The following is a 23,252-nucleotide window of genomic DNA, read 5'->3' as shown; positions in this document are numbered from 1 at the left end:
ACTCGACTCGCGACTTGACTTTCCTTAACTAAGGACTCGACTTGACTTTATATAACCTGTGACCTGCCCAAGAAAAACATGACCCGAACCCTGTTCTCATGACTCATGACCAGAGTAATGCTAAAATCTTGCTTTTAGACTTTTTATTCCGTCATCTAAGCAACATGATTATCGGTGAGAGGATGTGCACTTGGCTGCTCACACCCAACTAGGTGAAGAATTAAAGTTAAATAATGAAATAAAGTTTGCTATATGAGATGTGAAAGGTATAAACAAACCCTTGTCACTTGCTTGATTGGTATTAAGTCCAGCCAGATTTGAAGCAATCATTTTGCTGTTTGTGTGGGCACTACAGAGAGCGCATCAGTGTCGGGAAATTAGGACAATTTAGCAAGCACTGTTTGTTTGAGTCCAATAGGGTGTGCGGTGCTGTGTTACGAAACCACCTGAGCCGGAGCAAACTGTGCAATTGTTCCGGCATTAGACTTTCTACATTAAGTGATACTTTCTTGTAAATTATTCAGAACTAACCAACAACAACTAGATGCCTAAGCTGAACTCTGACCCTAAACTTTGGGCCATGTCCATACTGGGTGTGTCATCCTTTGTGGAAGCCTCCTTTTAGCTCTTACACAGTAAATCGTAGCACCAGAGTAATGTGGATGCTAGGTGTAAATGGAGCTGAAGTTATACATTAAAAATGAAAATGAACGACGGGGATGCAACCTGAAACCGAAACAGACATTCACTATTTGACACTTCATTGTTGTGCATTTTTTTAATGTTTATTGATATAATTTCTAAATGGAAATCAGGATTACATTCCTTGCAGAAGAGACAAGTGGCGTGAGTTAGACTGGTGGGTTCAGAATCAGAGGGACGGATCTGAGCCACAGCTGAACTCTCACTTGTGAATATAAGCAAACTGTCATGTCTGGTTTAATCCCACTGGGAGAGAACCCCAGAGCAGACGTTTAAGCAGAGCTGGCATGGAAGGGACGGAACACACAGACTGAATACACTTGGGATAATCAGACACAGGTGAGACCAACATGACACAGGTGAGAACAAGAAGGGGCGGGGCACGCAATCACAAAGGAGGGAAGAAAGAAAGCAGCTGATTTTGTAGAGGAAATATCAGTGTGTTTGATCCAGTGGGTGTAGCCTTGTCAGATGGGTCTGTTTTTTAAAACAGTTGTTCCTTTCTCCAGCTGCTTTTGACACAAACGAAAGGGAGCGTCTCATTGCAGGAGGCGTAGTTCCACTCCCACTCATCTGCAACGAGAAGACAGAAACATTGGACTTTTTTAGCTAGTTACACAGGTTTTCATAATGCTCCAATATAAAACTATTCTCACTTAGCGTTGCCTTTTTTGTTAGTCTGTTTTTTATGCTTTATAGAGTGAAATGTCACCTCAAACTGTCTCCTCTGTCTTATTGATCGCTCATATTCTGATATAGTTTGGGCGAGTACTTTTCTTACTACTGTCCACAAAAATTTGGTCCTCCAGAAACGTTTTGTCAGGATTGCAACTCGATCCAAATCATGCACCTCATCTGCGCCACTATTTCAGAAACTCAACATTCTTACTGTTTATGACATAAATATTTTACTAATTTGTGTTTTTATTTACAAAATACATTCAAGTAAAGGGAGCATCCCCGACCAAGTCTTACTTTAAAGCTAATTCACAGGTCCATTCTTATCCAACTCGACAATGTTCACATCTTCACCCTCCTAAACTCTCTCTACTCTAAAGAGCACACACACTCACATTCTTTATTTTACGTTATTACATTTGATGCTATCTGTATTATTGATGTTAATATATTGTATATATTATTGCTATTTATTTGTTATGTTATTCTAAGGTTAGTTTCGTGTTCTCTATAAAACTGTGACATTTTTAACATTATTTAGTTGGAGACTTTAAATAACCTCACTGGGTTTGTGTCTCTCCTAACTCTTGAAATAAAAATTCAAATATCACATTCGCTTATTTTTATAGAATTGGAAAACACTCAATACAAACTTATTCCAACTCTTTAAAGTAGAGTAAGGGTGAGAGTTTCCAGGGTTACATTTGTATGTGTGTGTATGAGTGTGTATGAGTGTGTAGCGTATTACATCCATAATTGATCAGCAGGCAGTGCTCAGTCCTCGCCATGTCGTTTTCCTTGTACCACTTTTCGTAGTTAAACTTGGTGCCGTCACTCCACATCCAAAAACAGTTCTACGGATGAAGACGCAAACATTTACACACAGATTGTTCACAGAACATTTAAACACACTGACAAGTAATCTGTAAGCAGAATCATTTAACTAATGATGGCCAATCAGAAGTACTTTTCTTGTTGTTGTTTATTTAATTATGTTAAAGCTCCTGTAAGGGAGCTTTTGGTTTGTGTTGATTTTGGCGCCCCCTGTGGACAAAGCTGTATCCCTTTTGTCCTGTACATGATTAAGTGGTGGATTTTAACAATAAATCTCCTCCTGCTTCCTGTAACAGTCACATGTCTCACTCACTTTAACTGTTTGCCCTGGAAAATGTAAACAAAAGCAGCGTGCAGTTAATCTCTTCCTCTGACACCTGGGGGGGGGACATAGCTACATATAAATAATCAATCATGTCGCTGATGGTCTGGTTTGCTTTTGTAGCTCATACAGAGACATCAGAATTAATTTCACTGTTTCACAACCAGCGAAAAAACTCCTCACAGGAGTTTGAAACAACATCATTCCAAGTTTTCTGTCTTAGATTTACAGCCTGTCATGACTGATAAACAATGTTATTGGTCAGATGTAAAATGTTCACACTAAGTATCTTGAGTTTATTTGTAATAAATTTAGGTTGCCAAAAACATGTTTTTGTATTTGTTAAAAAAAGAGAAGAATCCATGTTGGCTGAGCTCTAGTTGTCGGCGGTGACCACATTTTGGAATTTGTATTAAAAATATGTTTTTTTAAGAAGTTTACAAGGTAAGGAAATATTCTAGATTAAACACAAAGATTCCCATACTTGTATGGCATCTTGGCCACCGACCCAGGTCAGGGGGAACTCGTGGGTGTATCCTCTGGTCAAACCTTGGACAAAGTGATTCTCCTCGTAACTGTGGATGGATGCCAGGTTGCCCCCTTCAAACAGACAGTAACCCTGGGATCGACAGGAGAACAAACATTTTGTTAATTCTGATGTGCCTGGTGAGCAGCTAAGGCATCAGAGAGATGAACATTTATCAGTCCTTACCTCAGCTTCGACCCATGACTTTGGGCTGTCGATGAACATGAAACATTTCCTGCCATACGGGGTCCATTCATAAGGACAGTAGGTTTCCTTGCCTGCAAGAGTAAAAACAATTTACAGAGCAGGGCTCCGAAATGATTCATGACATAACATTTTGAATCAAGCTGTGTTTTAATTCAAATATGTGTCAACATTTTGAATTTCAGTTGCTCATATTTGCTGTTATTAAAGGTTTGCACTTTTATTAAAGCAACTCGCATCTCCATGATAGCCTCATTCATGTAAATCCAGCACGTACTAAATTATGATCATGCTCTGCATTGTTGATTACAACAGCCTTGTTCATGAGACTGCCTCCAGGTGGCACCAAACTCCATGTAGAAGACGTGTGGGCAAACTCTGGTTGTCATAACTTTACAAAAGAATTATAACGTCACACTCGGACAGTTTGTGGCATGCATTCTGCAGCCCTACTATAAAACATCTGTTTGATAATGTCCTTAATATGTCCTGATTATGTCGCTCCCCGTGTAAGTGCATTAGTGAAAAGGGAGTCCTTGCATATGTAGACGTGTGTGATGTAGCTGGTGGAGCAAATTGCAATAATAAGTGCCTAAAAATAGTCACATCACTCACCACATTCATAGTGGAATTCCCCTTGCATTGCCTTGGTGCCAGGTATCTCGTGTCCGGTGATGACATTGACGCACCAGCAGTATCCGTCCCAACACTGCTGCGGGATGTAATTCCCGTAGTAGTCACACTCCGGGATGAAGCCTCCGTGGTCAAAATGGTCCTTCTGCTTCATGTGCTCGCAGGGGCCGATGTGCCTGGGGGTGGTGGAGTTCATGTTCATGGGCACGGCGCTGCTCAGCGTCAGGAGGCCGAGAGTCAGACACACACTGAGGAACTCCATGGTGATGCTGACAGGGATGCAGACAAAGGTGGTACAGAAGTTAGTCTGACACACAGTTTAACACAAACCGTATTCTTTGTTAAATGGTTTCACTGAGGCATGTGCAGCTGCAATTTCTACATCCAAACTAGACTCACCTGTTTCAGGATCAGCTGCTGCGTGGAGGCAGGTATGGCAGCATCTGCCTCTTCTCTGCCTTTTATGCCGCAGACTTCCTGTGCTTCCTTTGTCTCATTGTTTTATTTCATTTCCCACGAAAGCTGCGAGGTCAGATGTTACACCGACAAAGACGCTCGTCATCTAAGTGTAACACAGACGACCTGCAGAGATGGATACCGCTTTGTCTTTGCCTTATTAATTTATTGTACATCAGTGGACAAGCCCTTGTGTATACTGTTCCTCTATTCATGATAATCAAGATGAGGTTCGGGTTACATCATTTTTATATCGGCCTTTTCCTTCATTGTTTGCGGCGTCTCAGTGTCTCGTGTGTTTGTAGCTTTTACAGCTGTTCTTATTTTACAACCTCATATTGTGCAAATCTGGGTCGCAGAGTGTTATTGACCACTTGAGACTGACAGGATCATATGGTATCATATTATAACATCCAGCAAATACAATGTAAGCTGCTACGTCTTGTTTTTCAAGTATCACACTTCAATCCTCGTTCCCACACGGGAAACCGGTCATTAATACATTAGTATCATTAGCAGTGTGGAACTAATGCCGCCTCAGTTGGAAAAATATGAATAATGACTGTGCAGATATAATTTTATAGTGACGCCATTTGATACTGAAGCACCCCTGCACTGAGAAGAAATATTGCATTACTTCATGTTTTGATGCTTCATGTGATATTATACTGCGATGAACACATTCTGACGAGTCACTGTGACTTTGTTTTGAAGCACGATGAACAGCCGACCTCAAAGTGAGGACAAGGGAGGACCTGAGGACCTCCTGAGTAATTATTTTTAGGGTTAGGGTTGGTGGGGATTCATGCAAGGCTATGTTCTTCAGGTGAGAGGTCTGAAAAAAACGAAAATAACAGTTTTCCAAAACATGGAACATATTTGTAAAGTAGGTAAAAGCTTGAATTAGTCTGAGAATTGAATTAACTGTCCTTTTCTTAAAACGTTCTCATGCATCGATACATTTTTACAGGCACATCTTGCACAGATTTCCTTTCTGAAAGTACAACTGTCATGCTCACTACCTCTTTTCACACTCGTTTGCAGATGTCACCCCTCAACTTCCTCTCCATGCAGCCAGAAAGACACTCTTTAACTAATTCATCAGTCTTTCCTATTTAATATAGAAGGTGGCCTCGCCCTGTTACCAGAAGACTCTGCAGAAGATCAGGTAAGAGAACACATGAACTTTTTAAACGTGCTCAAAGTTTTACTGATCACTACACTCCTGTTTCATTCTTTGTTCTGCTCTGTTAAACACCTCAGTTAAAAGTCGTTGGTGTTCTTCTTGCAGTTCATGATTCTTGAGTATTTACTGCTGAGATTGTGTCTCTGAATTTCATTTAAATTTTAAGGACAAAGCGCTATTCAATCTTAACATGTCAGGTCTTTACATGTGATCATAGGATACCTGAAATAATCACCAGAATCACAGAAAGACAGGAACTGCTACAAGCAGTGACCTGCAGGATCAAAGTAAATCTAAGTCAAGTTCAGCTTTTTGTGAACATTAAAACACATGAAATAGCATCGTTCACTCGTACCAAAACCTCGCCACAATGCAGAGCAAAAAAGAGGAACAGCAAATAGTTTTATGAGCTGGTGTTACCACATCGTTTTAAATAACTCTGATTTGATGGAGTATGAACTTGCACGGTTTTCAGTACGTTTTGTAACTGTAGTCATCATTTGAAGAAACTGCAGCCCATTACAGTCGCTACTCGCCCAAGAGAAGTCACTACGTCACACAGCCTCTGAAACGACTTCAAGAAGATATAATCATAAATTTTGCTGTGCCATTTTCTGGTGCGTTTTGGAATGATGTCAAATCTCTGCTCATGGGAATCCTTTACTGAAAACAGTGAGTGTAATAGCAGCAGATAAAAGCTAGTTTAACACTTATGCAGACAGAGTAAGTACTGAAACTTTAAGTCGAACTTGAAGACTTCCTTTTTTTGTCATATCACTTCCTCCCTGGATTTCTCTCACTTGTTGTTCCATGTCTGTCTATCTGCTTGATGCTTAGTGATTCGGTTTCATTCACATTGTCTTTTTTTCCTTGCAGAATGGGACGGTCAACCCACTGTCACTTGACCCTTCTCTTCCTCCTCTGCTGGGCTGAGAATCCAGACAGTGAGAGGCCGTCCTGTGACCGCTGTGATCCGCGGCTCTCTTGTGACTGCTCCCATGGCGGATTCACCCACGTTCCTGTGATAACAGGCCGCGCCCTGACCATTGACCTTTCCTTCAACAACATCACCGAGCTGACCCCTGATGATCTGACCGGCCACATACATCTCAGGGCTCTGAGTCTACATGGTAACGCTTACGGGCCAAGCTGGAAGGGCCAGTAGTGTCACTTGCTATGTTCGACATCACATCGTGTCCACTTTATACACCTTAAAAGCTAGTTATATTTCTATAATATTTTCTATAATATTTATTTCAGATTGTAGAATATTTCTACATGTAGATATTGTTGTCCTCCAGGTAACAGACTAGCTGTGATCCATCCGTCAGCGTTTGATCCCCTTTGGAACTTGGAGAAGTTAGATCTGTCTGACAATCAGCTGACAGCTCTCAACCACCAATGGTTCGACAAGTTAGGAGCTCTGCAGCAGCTGAACCTCCTGGACAACCCCTACAGGTAAAATGCCGACGTTACAGTGTAGAGAGCGAGCTGAAAAGTTCCCATCACATATCATCTCTTGCTTCCTCTCCTGCAGCTGCCTGGGTTCTCCTCCACTGTTTCAAGGGTTGGTCAGGCTGAGGAGGCTGGGGTTTGGAGGTCCTGCTCTGGAGGAGATAAAAAGAGGAGAGTTGGCAGGAGTCACTCAGCTCGAGGAGCTCACGATACATGCCAACAACCTCGCAAGGTGGGAGACTGACACTGTTTTTGTGTGTTGTTGCTTAGAAGCTAAATCATCATCAGATTGATCCTGTGAGATCCTCTCTTAAATCATTAAATTCTTATTCTCCACATCTGCTCCCTCTCTCCTGTCTGTTTCCCTCTGCAGGTACGAGCCCGGTGCTCTAGCAGACATGTGGCCATTAGGTCAAGTCACTTTAAGCCTCCATGGTCCATTTTTAACAAACCCAGCCTTAGCCTCAGCTGTGCTCGCTGATGTGTCCTACCCGAACACACCTATTGTTCTAGAAGACCTCCATCTGATTGGGAATGAGACCGTGCAGCCCCTGAAAGAGACAGCCAAGAGGAGAATCAGGTCTGGCCCTAGCACCTCTCACGCTGCACGACACGCCGTACACAAAGCATTGGTCTTTAGTGTAACGACCTAATTACAAATTTCAAATATCTTCCTGCCTCACAATTGAATTGTGAGACATCACTGCAGGCATCAAAAATTGCCAACAAATTAACCAGCCTACTCCTCTTCACCGTCACCTTTTTAGGAGCATTACTTTCCGAAACATTTCCTTGTCAGATGAGGCCATTGTTTACATCCTAGTGCTGCTGGATGGAGTCCCGGTCAGCAATTTCCTCTCAGAGGACGTCACTCTGACAGGCGAGGGCAGGTAGGAAACCAGCACATCTGCATGTGTCAGCTGCAAACAAAATGCGTTTCTCTATCTTCTTTGCTACTTCAGTTAGCAAAAAGGAAACAAGCAACAAATACATTGTCATTTTTTTTTGTTAGGTGGGAGCCAGCCAGGCAGACGGATCAAAAAGGCATTGACGAGGTCTCAGTACGAAATGTTGTGATACTGGATGTCTTTAAGTTTGTCTCGTTCTTGCAGCTCTCGTTTCTGCTGCAATACCCCAGGAAGGTGTCCGTCATAAATGCTCAGGTAAGGAACAAGGTTTGTCCGTTTGTTTAATGTGGTAGATACTGCATCAGTTAGTTGACCACCAGTGTTGCGTGTAGCACATTACTTTTGTCTGTAATGAGTAATGTAATGCATTACTGTCTTAAATTCAGTAATCACATTACCGTTACTAATCCAACAATTAGTTTGTTACTCGTCACGTGCGCTACAGAAGTTCTTCTGCCTTTCATGCACACTCCCACAGCGCATGCTACGCGTGCAACAATCGCTTCACCTCATGTCACAACTTAAATGCTAGAGTCTAAAAACAGGGATGAGGCAACGTGGCAGAGCGACCTACAACTTTTGAGGTCGCTTTTGAGGTTACTCTGAATTTGTTGCGTGAAAGGACAATAATTTCAGGGTAAAGTGCAAACTGTGTCAGGGCCAGGAGCACCTATCTACTGCTGCGAACACAACATGGAACATAACCAAGCACCTGCAAAAGCAAGTAACAAACACAGATATTAAAAGGCTTGTAACATCATTTAGCCGAGGCTATATGCCTGTCTCTGCAGTAGAATCGCCGTCTTTCAGAAACATACTCTGCAAGATACAGACAGCTCCTTAATAAGATATGGATTTGGGCTGTTACCTGGGCATATGTAAGATTTAACATTATATTGTTAACCGGCATTTATGCGACAATGCATCTCATTTAAGTTTCCATTCGTCACATGCAATCATTCAGACACAATCACAGTGATGACTCTGGAATGCAAAAGTAATGTAACGAGTAGTGTAACAAATTAAGTAAAGTAATTCATTGCTTTTTTAAAAACTAACAGGAAACACCTTACTTCTCATTTAAAAATTGGTCATTATTGGTAAACGGGCAACAAAGGATCCAACGGGTGCATCCTTCGCGGCCCAACGTATCCCTAGATTCATTCTGCACCAATTCAAACAGGATGGCGGACACTTCAAATGTACAGGTTTTCAGATTCAACTCAATCGAATAGCTAGAGATACAAAAGTTAAAAATAACATGAAATAGGTTCGTGACGTTAGTTATGTTAGCTAGTTAGCCCGCTAGCTACCTGTTGCTAGGCGACAGGAGAGACATTTGGTGGCGTAAGTGTAAGGGCAGGAACAGCTGGTGACGCAAACAGGAAATCCTCTGTAGACCACACTGTCTCATTTCAGTTCAGCCCTTTGCAGTCTATGCCAGCTACAAACGACTCATCCTCTGTAGACTTCGGCTAACGTCCTCAGCTAGCTACTATGTTGCCAGTTAGCCATAGTAAATAGTAACCAACCCTGTAGCAGTAGACTTTCACTTTGCTCCTTGTAGTGTGCTCAGGTTCTTTCTCCTCCAAGCAAAATATATCAATGATCTACTGAGCGAGTCATAGATTTTACCTTTGTACAACTATCTGATCTTTATAAGCAAAGGCTGACTTTTATTCTCAGGTGTTTGTGGTACCCTGTCGCTCGTCCCAACTGCTAGAGAACTTGCAGTACCTGGACTTGTCCGAAAACCTGCTGACTGACCTGACTCTTGCAGAGACACTGTGCAATGGGGAGGGCACAATGGAGGACTTGCGAGTTTTAAACATAAGTGGAAACTCTCTGAAGGTACCTTCATAAAATGATATTCTCTTGTTCCTGTGTTTTTCTTTCATAATTGACTGTTGAACATTTTACTTCATAGCTACAAAGAATTCCAGCCAGCAGAAAACATTACAGGTTGTTACACGTCTACCTCATTTGGATGAGAACATGAAAACAAATGTTACTCTTGCTTCAACTTAAAAAATACCACACAGAATTTACAGAGTCAGCAGTCATGCTGTAGTATTCGAGTTCATTCATGCTCCCAAGACAGGTCTCAAGGCGCCTTCTTGGTTTTGACTCAACCACATTCTTACTCTGTCAGACAGACAGACTCCGTCTTGACTCAAGACAACAACTGCTCAAATGCCTTTGATTTTTTTATCAAGATATTTCTCATGGCACTCTTGCAGAGATACTGTTTACATCACTATAGGGGAATGAAAGATGTTAATAAAGATGGTCTTGACAGACACTAGTCTTGGTCGTACCTTGGTCCCTGTTCAGGTGGTCTTGACTGCAACACTACTTTGCAGTATTCCTGCTGATGAGTACGCTGGTCACAACACAAGTTGTATTATCAATGTAGTGTCCCTAAAGTAGAATTCCAGAAAACATTAAAAAAAATGTGTCCCCAGGTTAACACCTGTTGCATGAAGACTTTCTCTGTCCAGTCTTTGTCCACAGTGAGCCGGCTTGTAGCGAAGCTCTCCAAACTGACCCACCTGGACATCAGCAAGAACAGATACAGCTCCATGCCCCCGGTCTGCCCGTGGCCCCACACCCTGCGATACCTCAACATCTCCAAGGCTAAACTTACAACCGTTACTCACTGTCTACCCACAACTCTGGAGGTACTGAACTGGAGCATCTAGCAGTGATCCTGACAGACCTGACACCGAAACGAATTAACTATTTTTTACCTTTTACTTCATTACATACAGGTGTTGGATCTGAGCAACAATGATCTCAAAAGCTTCTCTTTGTTCCTGCCTGTTCTGAGAGAGCTCCACCTCTCTGGGAACAAGATTCTGAGTCTGCCGCTTGGAAGCCTGTTTCCCAACCTGCAAACACTGACTATTCAGGTAAGAATCGATCAAACCTCATTTCACATGTCATCTCCAGAATTCCCCTCTGTGACTTCCCATTTGTTCTTCAACAGTCAAACACCTTGAACATGTTTGGGCATTCAGACCTCCAGTCATACAGACGACTTCAGAGCCTCCAGGCTGGCCAGAACAAATTCATCTGCACCTGCGACTTTGTCAGCTTCCTTCAGTCTCGCATTAAAGGAGCTGGGAATGTACATATAACAGATGGAGAGGAGAGCTATGTCTGCGACTCTCCTCTTTATCTGCAGGGGGAGCCAGTCAATCAAGTCAGCCTTACCATTGTCGAGTGCCATCAGGTTTTGTTCGTGTCTGTGAGCTGTGGTCTGGCGCTTTGTGTTGCCCTTCTGGTGTTTGTCCTGCTTTGGCGCCTCCATGCATTCTGGTACGTCAAGATGACATGGGCTTGGCTCAAGGCTAAGCGTAGCTCTCGGTGCAGACGACACAGAAATGCAGCGGGTTCAGAAGCGTTGCTGTCCTATGACGCCTTTGTGTCCTACAGTGAGAGGGATGCCAGCTGGGTGGACAACTTCTTGGTGCCTGAACTGGAAGAACCGAGGTAATGTCAGAATTTCTATATGTTTGTTAACAGGATATCCCAACAGCTATAAATGACAATACTTTGAACTGAGATACTTGGATTTGGGGCATGTGGATTTACAGGTTTTATAAATCTTCCTAATGAGTTAAAATCTTCTAATTTCTAATGGAATTCCTTCTAGCACACTCAATATATCAAATAAAAGTCCAATTAAATTGGGAAACATAACCTTCCCTCTGGTTTATGCTTCCATAGAGACAGCATCGACAACTCACAGAGCCCAAGGCCTCTGACCCTGTGCCTCCATAAGCGGGACTTCCTTCCTGGACACTGGATTGTGGACAACATCATGAGCGCCATAGAGCGCAGCCGTCGCACCGTCTTCATCCTTTCTGAGAACTTTGTCCAGTCTGACTGGTGCCGCTACGAGCTCGACTTCTCACACTTCTGGCTCTTTGACGGGAATGCCGGTGGAGAGGCAGCCATCTTGATCCTGTTGGAACCGCTGTCCAAGGATGACGTGCCTAAACGCTTCTACAAACTGCGCAAACTTATGAGCTCCACTACCTACCTGGAGTGGCCTCAGGACGAGGAGAAGAGTGCAGAGTTCTGGAGGAGTCTCCGCAAAGCTTTGAGAGGAGAAGAGTAAGAGGATGATTGAGAGTGATGGGGGGATTTGGCATCATCACTGCTTCATAATAGCAGTCGCATTGAAGGGAATTAGACGGCTGCATTGTTTTCACACCGAGCTGATAAGAGGACCAATGAAACCACACAGCAAGTACTTGAATGATGTTGGGAGCTTGTATATGAACACATTTTCGGACACAATGATGAGGTTTTATAAATATTTAATAAATACAAAGTTAATATCAGCAGCAGTCTCGATATAAAAGCAACAGTTTGATTTGGCAAAAGAAAGCTCTCTTCCTGTTTTAACGGTACAACACAAGATGAGACATCCAAACTCCTGTGTTAGGAACATGTTCGCAGTGGTTGTGTGGCACATGCCGCCATGTTGGAAGAACAGTGAAGGCAAAAGTATACTCTTCTTTGTCTGTGTCTCCAATCTTTATCGCTTGGTAAGTTTTACATAGAGGATCGGATAGTCTTACACATCCTCACAGAACAGACATCCCAAAGGACACTTACATAATAAACAAAGATACATGAAATGTAAACAGGTTCTGTAACAACATTAGGACAGTATCGTCCTTTTCATAATCTATGAAATCAAGAACACTTTGAGCAAAGCTTGTTAGGAGTGTGCAAACAAACTATAAAAGACATTTTCATGACTGTTTAAACCAGGGGTCTCCAACCTTTTTTCATCTGAGAGCTACTTTGAAAAAAGAGAGCTACTTGCATTACACAGATGTTGCACACACCTTCCGAGGAAATAGTTTGTTTTCTGGCATTTATTGTCCATCATAAATCTGGCGAAACAGGCTAACAGCAACAAACTCTTCACTTCAGCTCAGCTAGCATACAGCATAACTGACCCGACCTGTCGATGGAGGTTGCTGCAACATTGCTGTGAATTGTTAGGTTTAGATGTTGACAAACTTGCCAGGAGCATCGCTGTTTGTTATTGACAGCTGATCGACCTATCCTATTCATTTGTATTGGAGGGGGCGGGACATCTGTCTATTTCATTGAATTGAAGTGGGAAGAGGTTTTCAAGTCTGTGCACCTCTTGGTGAGCTACTGCTAAATGCAGGCCGTGAGCTACCTGTTGGAGACCCCTGGTTCAAAGTAAAGCAATGATTTTTCTCAATAAAAACATGAAAGCATGACAACAACATTTTCAAGCTACTCATATCTTTCTGTGTCAGATGTGATGAAATGATCAAATACTGGATCTGTGCTTGAACATTTTTGTACAAGTCTAGCAGCAGTTTAGGCATCACAGTGTCCTCTGCACGCAAAAACATGTACTATGGAGACTAAGACTTGGGAAGCAGCAGGAATCAGTTCCTTGTAGCGCTGACTTTGACACTTTCCTGCCAAATGTTTTTGGCACTTTTCACGACTCTTGGTCGCACGACTTCAGCGGCATTCCACAGGGCTCTATTCGAGGCCCAGGGAGAAGTTAATCCCATGAACGATACCGATGATGATGGGTTGCCAGGCAACTAGGTATCTGAGCCAATCAAGCAGCTGCCCGTACAGGACATGTGTCTTTTCCCAGCTGGCAAAAGATGAAAGAATTAAGGAGCGCACTCAGATACATGAGAGATGATGACCAGTATTCTGGTTTAGAACAGAAAGGGAAGTCCAGTGGGGCACAATCAGACTCTGTTACCCCTGTCCCACCAAAAAGACCGTTCAGTCTGTTTATCAAACTCAGCAGCGAACAAGTTTGGAACGATGTTCGAGCGCTGCTCGGACGGAGACGGGCTGAATTTGTAGCTGAGATGACGAGGAGTCGCAGAAGTATAATATAGAATAAAGGCAAAAGCCAAAATATAATCTTACAAAATAAAAAGTGAAGCCAATGAAGTGGTTTAAACCTGCATGCTTTCTCATGAGCAGCAGGGGGTGAACCCACTGTTTGATTGTATACAATTTATGGTCTCAATATCTAGTTTCAGAGATGATGGTGACAGTCATACTACAATAGATGGTAGGGCAGGGCATGCTTAAAGGCGTGGCTATCTCAGCGTTAGGTTGAAACTGTGAAGATTTGACAAAACTTAACAAATCTGCAAAGTTTTGTTCATTTTTGTGATTTGGTAAAAGACATCCTGGTGTAGGCCACAGAAATATCTCACTATTTGGAGACTATGTTGGCCCCTGGTTGAAAGGGAAACAGCTTCACTGTAAAGGACATGGAGCCAGCAGACGTTTGCCCTGCTACATCAGGGTTTTTCCTGGCTCAGAATGGGCCTTTGGGAGGCTGCGACGCACGCCTGCATGTGTAAAATACAATGACAGGAGAGTTGACTGCTGGAAGTCAAAGAGATGTTGTAGTTCATGTTCTGCCTGTTCAACAGTTTGATAAATTACAGAAACACATTCGGAGATGATTTGATGTTTTGTTCTTTTCATTCTATATTCTTATGATGATTTTGGCGCTGGCTTAAACCTCTTTAAGTGGTGCGGGAAAAACCCTGCGACATCCTGAAAACCTTTGACCCACTGGAGTGAAATAGTGCACATTAAGGTCCCTACGACTGTAAGGAAGGAGCCAAACTTACCAATCACTCAGCCAACCACACAGACACAATGAAAGGATACGGGTTGTTCATCATCCTCTTCAAGTCGACCTTCTCGTTGCAGTACGGACACGTCTGCTTCTTACCCACGATGCACCAGCCGCGGATGCAGAACTCGTGGAATCTGAAGGGGTGGGGTGAGTTAAGACTGAAAATATCAACACAATATACAGCCACACTTTATAAATAGCTTATTCCAGTTTGTAAGGCTAATGCCACATATTTAAGAATGCAATAACTACTACAGTATATATTAGTTTTCACGCGGTGAAGATTTCTTTTCATTTACAGGGTTCTTGATTCAAAGGAAGTCGTCTGAAGCAACATGTAACTTTAGCACTTTAGCTTCAGAAGCAGAATAGAGAGCTTGGCAGACGTAGCAACAGTCAAAGGATTCTCTGTAACTAAAGCTTCCCTAAACAATACAGCGACCTGGCTTCACCTCCACGGGGAGATCTTTTATTTTTACACTCTCCACACACAGTAAAACCACAGTGAAAAGGCTGGAGGAAACCGACACCAGCTGAAGGAATAGTTTTATGCATCTTGATCTTGTTGTTATTGTAAATCACTTTTCATACACTAGTCTGCTGCTGCCCCTTGTGTGAGGTCACAGCAGACATTAAGAGACGTCTCTGCAGAGCTTCAGGATACATGTGTCCACAGGAGAGCTGGTAGGTGTCTTCTATAAATCCTTCCTCCTCCACGTCCACCAGGATCCTCTGACCGCACACGGCACAGATGTCGTTGGTCAGGCTCCTGCTGGGCATGCCTCCCTTGTTGTAGTACTGAAATCACACGCACATGTTCACAGGTTTCTCAGAGGCCAGAGGCTTTATTCTTCATGCAGCCTTATGCAACCGTGACGTGACTTCATGCAGTGTGAATGGAGGGGAAAACACACGGGCAGCGTTGTGAAGCGTCTGGCTGCAGAAGATCATTGTTTGCATGATCCTGTTTTAAAGCATCTAAAATAAGCACCATAATATCTGAAGCATAACTTACACAACCTACCCCACCATAAAGAGAGCACACCTTAAACACCTTAAAGATACTCCATGAAATTACATCACAGTAAGCAAAAAAACCAATGTATGCACTGGCCAACTCATCTGCATGATTGATCTGATGATTTGATCGCCCAGGCCGCCGTCAGTTTCACACTTTATATACACTTATATATATATGTTCTATCTAAAGGCTGCAAAAATCTAACGATTCTGCACGAGGAAACTTTTTTTAATGTGTTTTTACCCCGATTGTAGAAGCCATGTAGTCAGAGCAGATTTCAGCAAAGTCTCTGCCCATGACGCCGTAGTAAAGCCCGTAAAACAGCATGATTACACCCACGTCCATCGAGTCCTCGGCCTTGATCCTGCACAGAGAGAGAAAGACAGTTGAGCTCTGTCTAAGGGGAAATAATGAAAGTGTATCTCTGAGCAGAATTTAGAACACCACAAAGATAAGGCTCGCCCCTGTTTTTCAGTCTAGATCTTGGACTCTCTAAGAGGGACCCTCTTTAGAATCTCACTGCCGTCTGAGGGACGTGTATTCTACACTAAGTTGCTTTAAAAACGGACTTTTAATGTTGGTCCTGTTTACAGTTTCATCTACGGGCTGTAATCAGCAGCGACTCACCTGAAGAAGACGTTAAAGCCGAACATGGTGAACATGATGGCCAGGTAGCCCAGGACGCCCACTGCATAGCTCAGCTTGTAGATCAGCAGGAACCACTTGTACACCATCCTGAGACACAGAAACACGCCTTTAATCTGTTATAAAAGTATCTTTCTGTTGATCAGCTGAGGGATTAAACAACTTAGCCTCGCAGCTCTAATCCAAATCCAGAAGAACTGCAACCAACCATTTCATCAACGGATAATTACTCAATCCTTTGGCTTATAAAACAGTGAAACCTCAAATCCAAAGACAGAAACACAAACATCAGCTTGGTGTCACGTAACCACGGTCTGTCGTGTGTTAACTCTCTCACCTGGGCGTCCTGCAGGACAGCGGCTTGCGAGTGGCTCTGAATATGACGTAGCTGGTGACGACGGAGAACATCCCCCACATGGACAGAAATCTCCACCAGTAGAGTTTGATGGTGAAGTAAAGAGGAACCACCCACATCTGGACGAGAGTCACCAGCTGAGGAGGAGACGGACACTTTATTACTCTCTCATTTTTAAACGTATGGCTTTATTTCTACATAACTTGGGGGCTCAATGAGTAAGAGGTTTAAGATTGCCTGAGCTGGCAGCCAGGTCAAAGGTCGTCCACTAAAAGTTCTTGTTGTTTCCACTGACAGGCTCAGATTGTTATTCTAAGTGTGTGACAACATGACAGAAAGGATCCCTACAGAGATAGACCTTTTTGTTACAGAGGAAGATGATTGTTTTAACCACACACAGACGTTACATCGCTCTCTGCACACACACCAGACTCCATTCAGAAAAACAGTGATTTTAACAGGAATAACACAGGAGTTGCTGCCTCGATTGGTTTTATATTATGTTATGTAAAATTGCTGCTTTTGTCAATGGAGTCTGGTGGCTTCGACGCTTAAGGGGGGGGGAGGAAAATCAATACCATCATCCCCCTCTCTCATACCACTCACATTGTAGGAGCGATGGTGCCGCTGCTTCCACTGCACCAGGACGATCTGAGCCACCACCAGCGTGGCGATGAGGATCAGCACCATCTCTGCATGCATGGCCTCGTGACCCCTGTGCTTCACATGCAGGCGCTCATGCTGCACCCTGCAGAGGGGGAAAATCAAGTGTGAGGTGGTGATGCAAACACAGGTGGAGGAAAGATGAACAGAGGGACAAATTAAGCATGTAATAATGTATTTGTGACAGAAAATGTGCTTATTTCGGGAGGTAACAGGCTCTACTCACTTCCAGTTCTCCCTGTGTGTCATTTTCAGCAGGTCGTCCTGTAACACAGGCAGGGACAGAAATAGCAGCTGGGAGGTTTCTGGGTCTCACTGGACACTTTTATGTAGGTTAACACAACTGAACGCGCCTAATGACAAGCAGCACTGTTGTTAAATAAAAGATAACACAATAAGACACGTGAAAAAAAAGCATTTTTTTTTGTCTCTGTGTATTGCCACGTCCCAACAGCAGAGGCAGAGTATTGGCAGCTTTCTCACAGCTGACCTGAACTAAGCAGCTAGCTCGGGAGACGTTAGCTACCGTTAAACACCGTTTTTGCTAATCGGGACATTAAAAGTGTCATCCTTCCGGTTCGTAGAATGCGTGAGCATCTATCGCTGCGATATTAACTTACCTGGGCGTGCACACCCGCCATCGTTTGCCTTTTATTCCCTCCTGGGGAACGCTAGCCGGCAACAACAGCTAGGTTAGCTTTGGCAGCAGCTTCCCCACTGACAGCTGCTCCGAGGCGTCGCGTGTATGGAAGGCCAAGAGGGTCACAATTCAGAACGCGAGTAAATAAACGAGCGACCTAAGACAGTGTTTTTCAACCTTTTAGCAATATTTACTTAATTTGAAATATTTTAAGCAAAGTTCCCCCTGACCTGTGTGAAATACTACAAAACCAAAACATCAGTTTATTAAGTACGTACACAGACTCCATAAAAAAAAAAATCAGCTTTTATGTCCAAGTTCACAAATGGAGAAAAAAAAACAGCCTCACTAATTTATATGGATAATTGATCGACAATGACCCATTAAAATGAACATGTAACAACTTTAAACTACCTTTATGATCTTATAAAGGCATATAACCGTCTCATTTATTAAATGTCACCAATTACACAAGAAAGTTCAAATGCTTTCACTTCATTGTGGTTTAATAAGTTTATGCAGTCAATGTTTTTCTGTCCCTTTGTACATATAACATTTTAAAAAGACAATTTGTTCTCCAGACAAAAAGAAACACTTCAAACTGTAGTAACCAACAGGTCCAGTTTATTTCTGATAAACAGCAAAACGTTTTGATTTGATTCATGTTGACAGAAGACGAATCGATGCACTGCAGCTCCTTGTTCATGTTCGACCTGCGGGAAGAGAAGACGTTAGCCAACAGACCAAACTTCTCAAGCTGAAGGTCAGAACTAAAACTAAATTCGCTCAGACATCCAAGGAAGGTTTGGGCCGTCTTTGGTCTGTGAGACCTCTGGTGGAAACTACGAATGGCAGGAAAAGGCGTCATCACTGCGAACTTTAGGTCGTCAATCATCAAAATAAAAGTAGACTTGATTGACAAATGAATAGTTAAAGAGATAGATTAAAGATACACACCTTCTGTACTTTCTTCAGACGACTCATGATGACAACTTCTTCCCCTGGATCCAGATGTTCTCTTTAACATCAGGCCTGAAAGTGAGATTTGAGATGCATTTAGTTGTGATGATATTAAAAAGACACGAATGATCAACAGAGTCATAAGTCGCTCAGACATCCAAGGAAGGTTTGGGCCGTCTTTGGTCTGTGAGACCTCTGGTGGAAACTACGAATGGCAGGAAATAATGTCATCACAGCGACCTTTAGGTCAGCACATTAAAGCTGCCCTGGATTTAAAACTCAATATAATAGGGAATTACATACCAGCCAACAGCCACCATCAGCGCTGATTCTTTCTGAGACTGGATGGAAACTGAGTCCGCTGCCAGGACAGACCGACCTGAAAGTGACGTGAAATTACAAGTTAGTTGTACATTTAAATGCAGACACAACGATCATATTAACTTCTTTTTAATTCGCTCAGACATCCAAGGAAGGTTTGGGCCGTCTTTGGTCTGTGAGACCTCTGGTGGAAACTACGAATGGCAGGAAAAGGCGTCATCACAGCGACAGGAATGTAACTTTCCTGGAGCACTTTGCACATTTTGTTATCTGTATAAAACACTCACCAGCTGCACAGGCTTCTAAAGGAAACCCAGTTGAGGATAACTTTGGTGGACGCGACCGAGCTGCTACGGAGACCTTCACCCTGTAAGGGAGAGAGACAACGTTAGTCCTAGAAGCAGACAGATGTTTATAGACAGGCTACAGTCTTATATTCTTTCGCTCAGACATCCAAGGAAGGTTTGGGCCGTCTTTGGTCTGTGAGACCTCTGGTGGAAACTACGAATGGCAGGAAATAATGTCATCACAGCGAACTTTAGGTTATCGATGCGTTAAAGCTGGACTTGATTTACAGACTCAAATATATCGTGTTAAAGAGAGAATTACATACCATGGCTGGAATTACATTCCATGACTGGGCAGAAGTTCACAGGACCTTCACCCTGAAGTGACATGAAATTACAAGTTAGTTTTAAATGTAAATACAGACGCAGCAACCGTATTAACTTCTATAAATTCGCTCAGACATCCAAGGAAGGTTTGGGCCGTCTTTGGTCTGTGAGACCTCTGGTGGAAACTACGAATGGCAGGAAAAGGCGTCATCACTGCGAACTTTAAGTTGTCAATCATCAAAATAAAAGTAGACTTGATTGACAAATGAATAGTTAAAGAGATAGATTAAAGATACACACCTTCTGTACTTTCTTCTAACGACTCATGATGACAACTTCTTCCCCTGGATCCAGATGTTCTCTTTAACATCAGGCCTGAAAGTGAGATTTGAGATGCATTTAGTTGTGATGATATTAAAAAGACACGAATGATCAACAGAGTCATAAGTCGCTCAGACATCCAAGGAAGGTTTGGGCCGTCTTTGGTCTGTGAGACCTCTGGTGGAAACTACGAATGGCAGGAAAAGGCGTCATCACAGCGACAGGAATGTAACTTTCCTGGAGCACTTTGCACATTTTGTTATCTGTATAAAACACTCACCAGCTGCACAGGCTTCTAAAGGAATCCCAGTTGAGGATAACTTTGGTGGACGCGACCGAGCTGCTACGGAGACCTTCACCCTGTAAGTGAGAGAGACGACGTTAGTCCTAGAAGCAGACAGATGTTTATAGACAGGCTACAGTCTTTTATTCTTTCGCTCAGACATCCAAGGAAGGTTTGGGCCGTCTTTGGTCTGTGAGACCTCTGGTGGAAACTACGAATGGCAGGAAAAGGCGTCATCACAGCGAACTTTAAGTTGTCAATCATAAAAGTAGACTTGATTGACAAATTAACAGTTTGAGAGATAGATTAAAGATACACACCTTCTGTACTTTCTTCTAACGACTCATGATGACAACTTCTTCCCCTGGATCCAGATGTTCTCTTTAACATCAGGCCTGAAAGTGAGATTTGAGATGCATTTAGTTGTGATGATATTAAAAAGACACGAATGATCAACAGAGTCATAAGTCGCTCAGACATCCAAGGAAGGTTTGGGCCGTCTTTGGTCTGTGAGACCTCTGGTGGAAACTACGAATGGCAGGAAATAATGTCATCACAGCGACCTTTAGGTCAGCACATTAAAGCTGCCCCGGATTTAAAACTCAATATAATAGGGAATTACATACCAGCCAACAGCCACCATCAGCGCTGATTCTTTCTGAGACTGGATGGAAACTGAGTCCACTGCCAGGACAGACCGACCTGAAAGTGACGTGAAATTACAAGTTAGTTTTAAATGTAAATACAGACACAACGATCATATTAACTTCTTTTTAATTCGCTCAGACATCCAAGGAAGGTTTGGGCCGTCTTTGGTCTGTGAGACCTCTGGTGGAAACTACGAATGGCAGGAAAAGGCGTCATCACAGCGACAGGAATGTAACTTTCCTGGAGCACTTTGCACATTTTGTTATCTGTATAAAACACTCACCAGCTGCACAGGCTTTTAAAGGAAACCCAGTTGAGGATAACTTTGGTGGACGCGACCGAGCTGCTACGGAGACCTTCACCCTGTAAGGGAGAGAGACAACGTTAGTCCTAGAAGCAGACAGATGTTTATAGACAGGCTACAGTCTTTTATTCTTTCGCTCAGACATCCAAGGAAGGTTTGGGCCGTCTTTGGTCTGTGAGACCTCTGGTGGAAACTACGAATGGCAGGAAATAATGTCATCACAGCGGAAAGATGTGAGCCACAGCTGTTCACAAGAGCATCCCAAAAATCTAGAAATTAAAGTGTCATGTGTACTCCAAGCAGAAAACTGAGCTGCCTGTGTTTTAGTACTTTCACAGATAAAGAGTGACTCAGGTGATCGACAGCTCACCTGTCTCCAGGTTTAGTGCTGTCGAGGCACTTCTGCCTCCTTCTCTTGAAGAAGCAGTCACCCCACCCATCCTGACACAGCTGAAAATCTCCTGTACGGTGTCCCTGAAGGTCAGCATCAGCAGATTCTAGAGAGGAAACAGAATCAGACTTTTCACTTACATGAGCAAAATAAGTTCAGTACACATCAAACGGTGGAAAACAGTACTAAATTATTCATTTCAGCTTTTAAGTTTGTTTTCCTTTAATAAAAAAATATATCGTTTTACAGCCATGAAGCTGTGACAAAAAAACCCTCTCTCCACTAACAGTATAAGTTATTAATTACTATAATGTACTACTAATACTCTGTCTCTGAAAAGTTCTGCTTTAACGCTCAGACATCCAAGGAAGGTTCAGACCATCTTCAGTCTTCCGACCTCTGGTGGAAACTACGAATGGCAGGAAATGACATCATCACAGCGCTGGAGCATGCATGGTACTCGGAACTTAACACCTGGAGAAGTCTTGATTAACTTAATTCTACAAGTGAGCGTTTTTCATTCACCAAAAGAAGTTTTATAACTCACCATATTTCAAATCTAAAATAATAATAATAATAATAATAATAATGATAATAATAATAATAATACTTAAACTTTTTACAAAGTGTGAAATATATCTAATATAGTGAAAAATTAAGAGATCAGATTTAAAGACACGTTGTGGACCTTGAATGTAACTGATGTTGAAATCTTTAGTGTTGTAACTGCGCACAGCTGAGCTGTTACAACTCTTTACCTCCACCACGTGTTCAGCTGCAGGAAACTACACGAACTGAGACACTGCTGGTTTTAGGGACTCTGATAGATTAAAAACAGCGTCAGATAAAGCCCTTTAAATCTGCTGCTTAACACGCCACTACAGCTTCACCAGTCGTTGGGTAAAGCGAATATAAATACATTTTAGAGTTAAATCTTAACACGCGGGTTTGCTTTGATCTACCACAAACGACGCGATTATAAAAGGCTGATTTACATTGAAATCTTTCATTAATAAACTTTGTACCAATGTAACATCAAAACACAACATGTGGAAACTTCAGAACCTCAGCATTTTGGTGCTGTAACAATCTACGACCATCCATTAAATAAACTCCTTATTCACGGTTATGTTGGGCCTTTTAGTCTTTAACATGTTGTTATAAAGGAATACAATCGTTCATTTGAAGCATTAAAGTACATTTAAACACATATTTACCAGTTTACTCAGAGGGAGCTTAGTGTGCACCAGCCGCTCCGCCGTCTCTCACCGGGGGATCGAATGACCCCGGTCTTGTTTCCTCTTCTTTATGTCCCATCATGGCGGCTGGTAAACCGCTCTACAGCGCCGTACCGCCTCCTAGTGGACTGGAGGGCGAACTGTCTTGTCACTATCTTGCCACTACATTTACTTTCCTTTCTAGTTTGCCTTTTTATTTTTTTTCAATTTATTCAATTTCAGATTTAAAAATGTAATAATTCTAAAATTGTTCTAAATA

The 23,252-nt window shown here is 42.6% G+C and overlaps 2 protein-coding genes, 1 long non-coding RNA gene and 11 other non-coding genes across 18 annotated transcripts; 1 reads left to right on the top strand and 13 right to left on the bottom strand.

Annotated features, from left to right (window-relative positions):
- The first annotated feature begins 6,418 nt into the window (after positions 1-6,418).
- LOC138600519 (toll-like receptor 2 type-1) lies at positions 6,419-13,178 on the top strand. Its single transcript, XM_069671938.1, has 11 exons — positions 6,419-6,671; positions 6,843-6,999; positions 7,079-7,228; positions 7,370-7,576; positions 7,764-7,886; positions 8,009-8,159; positions 9,591-9,755; positions 10,406-10,585; positions 10,676-10,816; positions 10,894-11,399; positions 11,637-13,178. Exons 1-11 carry the CDS (start codon positions 6,419-6,421, stop codon positions 12,028-12,030), a joined length of 2,427 nt encoding a protein of 808 aa, XP_069528039.1. The 3' UTR covers positions 12,031-13,178.
- Positions 12,225-17,977, bottom strand: rnf175 (ring finger protein 175). The gene is made up of 9 exons (XM_069671939.1): positions 17,894-17,977; positions 17,500-17,537; positions 17,217-17,358; positions 16,593-16,747; positions 16,238-16,345; positions 15,854-15,974; positions 15,254-15,387; positions 14,622-14,723; positions 12,225-13,572 (listed from the first exon to the last, which is right to left on the bottom strand). The coding sequence occupies exons 1-9, from the start codon at positions 17,912-17,914 to the stop codon at positions 13,452-13,454; spliced, it is 942 nt and encodes a 313-aa protein (XP_069528040.1). The 5' UTR covers positions 17,915-17,977; the 3' UTR covers positions 12,225-13,451.
- A 538-nt stretch (positions 17,978-18,515) lies between these two features.
- Positions 18,516-23,024, bottom strand: LOC138600987 (uncharacterized). 5 transcript variants are annotated; one of them, XR_011308775.1, is made up of 12 exons: positions 22,973-23,024; positions 21,735-21,861; positions 21,344-21,423; positions 21,039-21,114; positions 20,733-20,807; positions 20,410-20,489; positions 20,109-20,183; positions 19,808-19,859; positions 19,482-19,561; positions 19,177-19,252; positions 18,871-18,945; positions 18,516-18,626 (listed from the first exon to the last, which is right to left on the bottom strand). It is a non-coding gene; the product is annotated as an uncharacterized lncRNA (long non-coding RNA). The 5 variants fall into 5 exon arrangements; XR_011308777.1 differs by lacking the exon at positions 19,482-19,561; XR_011308778.1 differs by lacking the exon at positions 19,808-19,859.
- LOC138601652 (small nucleolar RNA SNORD14) lies at positions 18,696-18,789 on the bottom strand. The gene has a single exon (XR_011309147.1). It is a non-coding gene; the product is annotated as a small nucleolar RNA SNORD14 (small nucleolar RNA).
- Positions 19,019-19,112, bottom strand: LOC138601650 (small nucleolar RNA SNORD14). Its single transcript, XR_011309145.1, has one exon. It is a non-coding gene; the product is annotated as a small nucleolar RNA SNORD14 (small nucleolar RNA).
- LOC138601658 (small nucleolar RNA SNORD14) lies at positions 19,329-19,422 on the bottom strand. Its single transcript, XR_011309152.1, has one exon. It is a non-coding gene; the product is annotated as a small nucleolar RNA SNORD14 (small nucleolar RNA).
- Positions 19,636-19,729, bottom strand: LOC138601649 (small nucleolar RNA SNORD14). Its single transcript, XR_011309144.1, has one exon. It is a non-coding gene; the product is annotated as a small nucleolar RNA SNORD14 (small nucleolar RNA).
- On the bottom strand, positions 19,934-20,027 carry LOC138601651 (small nucleolar RNA SNORD14). Its single transcript, XR_011309146.1, has one exon. It is a non-coding gene; the product is annotated as a small nucleolar RNA SNORD14 (small nucleolar RNA).
- On the bottom strand, positions 20,257-20,350 carry LOC138601657 (small nucleolar RNA SNORD14). The gene has a single exon (XR_011309151.1). It is a non-coding gene; the product is annotated as a small nucleolar RNA SNORD14 (small nucleolar RNA).
- LOC138601654 (small nucleolar RNA SNORD14) lies at positions 20,564-20,657 on the bottom strand. Its single transcript, XR_011309149.1, has one exon. It is a non-coding gene; the product is annotated as a small nucleolar RNA SNORD14 (small nucleolar RNA).
- Positions 20,881-20,974, bottom strand: LOC138601648 (small nucleolar RNA SNORD14). The gene has a single exon (XR_011309143.1). It is a non-coding gene; the product is annotated as a small nucleolar RNA SNORD14 (small nucleolar RNA).
- Positions 21,191-21,284, bottom strand: LOC138601653 (small nucleolar RNA SNORD14). Its single transcript, XR_011309148.1, has one exon. It is a non-coding gene; the product is annotated as a small nucleolar RNA SNORD14 (small nucleolar RNA).
- Positions 21,498-21,591, bottom strand: LOC138601659 (small nucleolar RNA SNORD14). Its single transcript, XR_011309153.1, has one exon. It is a non-coding gene; the product is annotated as a small nucleolar RNA SNORD14 (small nucleolar RNA).
- Positions 22,106-22,198, bottom strand: LOC138601660 (small nucleolar RNA SNORD14). The gene has a single exon (XR_011309154.1). It is a non-coding gene; the product is annotated as a small nucleolar RNA SNORD14 (small nucleolar RNA).
- Positions 23,025-23,252: the final 228 nt, after the last annotated feature.

Source organism: Semicossyphus pulcher, unplaced genomic scaffold, assembly GCF_022749685.1.
Source record: "Semicossyphus pulcher isolate SPU_LCO1_2020_fin unplaced genomic scaffold, fSemPul1.0.p SCAF_21, whole genome shotgun sequence".
Taxonomy (NCBI): domain Eukaryota; kingdom Metazoa; phylum Chordata; class Actinopteri; order Labriformes; family Labridae; genus Semicossyphus; species Semicossyphus pulcher.
Note: the sequence above shows the minus strand (reverse complement) of the source record. Positions and strands in the feature narration are given on the sequence as shown.